This window comes from Sinocyclocheilus anshuiensis, unplaced genomic scaffold (assembly GCF_001515605.1).
Source record: "Sinocyclocheilus anshuiensis isolate Anshui unplaced genomic scaffold, SAMN03320099.WGS_v1.1 scaffold2058, whole genome shotgun sequence".
Classification (NCBI taxonomy): Eukaryota; Metazoa; Chordata; class Actinopteri; order Cypriniformes; family Cyprinidae; genus Sinocyclocheilus; species Sinocyclocheilus anshuiensis.
In genome coordinates this window covers 3,269-5,690 of record NW_015536566.1, presented here as the reverse complement: position 1 = coordinate 5,690, position 2,422 = coordinate 3,269, and the positions used below count along the sequence as shown (strand labels likewise).

The window sequence follows — 2,422 nt, the reverse complement described above, 5'->3', positions numbered from 1 at the left end:
AATTTGTTCAGAACGACTTGAACATCTTTTAGTTTGTGAATTTTTTCTTATTTAGTGCATGATGTCCAGTTTTTCTCTTTAACCATTTAGTTAGCAAGTGTATGATGCCAAATGTTTTAAATCCGTTCAGTATTTATTTTTTTATCTGTTCAAAGTTGTGTGTATTCCAACTTTTACAGTAGTTTATTTTTGTTATATTCTAAAATGCATTGATAATATGCAGTTGGGGGAAAAAAAACACTATTTATGGTTTTGAAATCCAGAGCAATTTAATCACAGAGGGAACAGAGATATGCCATAAGAGAAATGAAAATTCTGAAAAAATTCTCACTTAAAGACTTATTAAAACAGCATCAGAAATACGAAACATTATTCAGAGCTGTTAGCCTGAAACATTATAGATGTGTGAGTTGTTTGTACTGTATCAGCTTCTTAAGCTAGTACATTACTAATGGCAGCTCGAGCTCTGGGAGTGAAGGGATCAGGACTTATTTTGTTCAGCTTCACAATGACAGCATTATACTGTTCTTTCCATTCATCTTCTGACAATGAAGACGGGCTGATCTCCAGGAACTTATACGCATTCTTACTCTGCAAGCTAAAGATGCCCTTAGCATACAGGCAAGATTCACCGAAGGCCTTCCAATGCTGCAAGATGTGAGGTGAAAATGAACCACACAGAAAATGCAATCAAGGTGAAATGAACTTCTGTAAACCTGTAACTGGACATTTACTCAGTGTGTAAGTTACCTGTTGTGCTGTAACAATAGCTTCCAGAAAGATGTCCTTCATTTCACTATCCTCGATTAAGTGTTCATGCGCAAAAGTCTCTTCTTTGAGAGCCTCCAGCATTACACTCACTGATTCCCAGAACTTCTGAATCTGAATCAGAATTTGTTGGATTCGGGTGAGGCAGGTTTGGACATCATTCAGATGGACAGGGTTGGGTATTGACTCTTTAGAAACAATATAAAGCAGACATTAATTATGAAAATGTGAATCATGAAATTTGTCGAGCACAACTGGAGATCTTTTAAGTGAAAGCATCTCACTTCTGTCTATTGTTTTGCGTGCCAGTTCCAGCTGCTTATCAGTCAACCTGACATGGATGCTCCACTCTAAGTTCTTCAGGTTTGACTTTTCATTGGAGAGTCGAGACAACTCATTGGAAAGAGCCTGGATTGTTGCAGCCAGACCGGTGTCAATTTTAGCACCAAAAATCGCATTAACCAAGGCTCCAACAAATGGAACCAGGGCAGTGATGAAGCCCAGACGATTATGTTTTCTAGAAGCCTGTCTGATAGCATTCTGCAGTTCTTGGTTTTTCAGTGCAATCATTTCATCAATCTGTTTAATTTCTTCAGTGTTTTTCTTCAGTTTCTCTTCTTCTTCGAGCACCGCATTCTTCAGTGCATTTATTTCTCGTAATATTTTCTCGTCTGTTTCGACTGTCTCAGCCTTTACAAGAATCACATCACTGGTGCATGTAGCCACACTCTGGTTGTGTTTGTCATATCTGATGATGACAGATTTCAGATTAATTATCAGCTTAAACACAGTAAATGTTATTGATAATGGACCGAGACATGGTGTTCTGTTTCTGTTTCATTATATGTTGATATAAATCTAGATGACTTTTGGCAGTAGCCATATTAAAAGTAATCCAGATATATTCAACAAATCGCACCAACATTACCATTTTTAGCAACATTTCAAAATATTTTCCAACATTTTACCTCTCCGTCATCTGTTCCACTTTGTCAACAATTTCAGTGATCCATGCTCTTGCTTTTTCCAGGGACTTAATGGCCAAAATGCTTTTATCCTTTTCAACAGCAACCTTCAATGCAGGCAACAGCGTGGTAACCAGGTTTTTACTTGTGGCAGCACACTGAAAAATAGCAAAAACACTTACATTATTTATCCACAAGTTTCATACTTTAAAACAGGGGTGGCCAACCCTTACGAAAAAGTTTATTCAAGTGTGCTATTAGTATACGTCTTTTAAACAGAAAAATAGGAAAGTATACTTTTAGTCTACTTTTTATGTACTTCTCAGAAATTGGCTTTATGTACTTCTCAGAAATATACTTAAAATGACATTTTTAAGTATATTTGACTTATACTTAAGTATACTTGATTTATACTTAGAAAAAGTCTAAATATATTTGAGCTAAACTTGTGTTCCTAGAATCTGTGTTTTCGTTGTTATACTGTAGGGCGCGCTAGTACACATCTTCTGTACAGAATTTCCAAAAAACACAAGTGAAGAAGAAACCGAAACAACAGATGCTTCCACATGTAACCTAACACGATCATCAGACATAAAACAGTATCAAAACTATGTAACATTATGGAATAAAATGTCGACCAATGAAGAGGTAATAATAACTGTCAAGCTTTGGGGTGTTGATCGACTCTA

The 2,422-nt window shown here is 36.2% G+C and overlaps 1 protein-coding gene across 1 annotated transcript in view; it reads right to left on the bottom strand.

The window, feature by feature from the left end:
* Positions 1-306: 306 nt before the first annotated feature.
* LOC107702054 (uncharacterized) overlaps positions 307-2,422 on the bottom strand; it is a 3,068-nt gene continuing 952 nt past the window's right edge. The window contains exons 3-6 of the mRNA XM_016504240.1: positions 1,737-1,891; positions 1,053-1,516; positions 751-956; positions 307-648 (exon numbers count right to left, since the gene is read on the bottom strand). Of these exons, the coding sequence (XP_016359726.1) occupies positions 433-648; positions 751-956; positions 1,053-1,516; positions 1,737-1,891 (1,041 nt within the window). The 3' untranslated portion in view covers positions 307-432. The remainder of the gene's footprint in view (positions 649-750; positions 957-1,052; positions 1,517-1,736; positions 1,892-2,422) is intronic.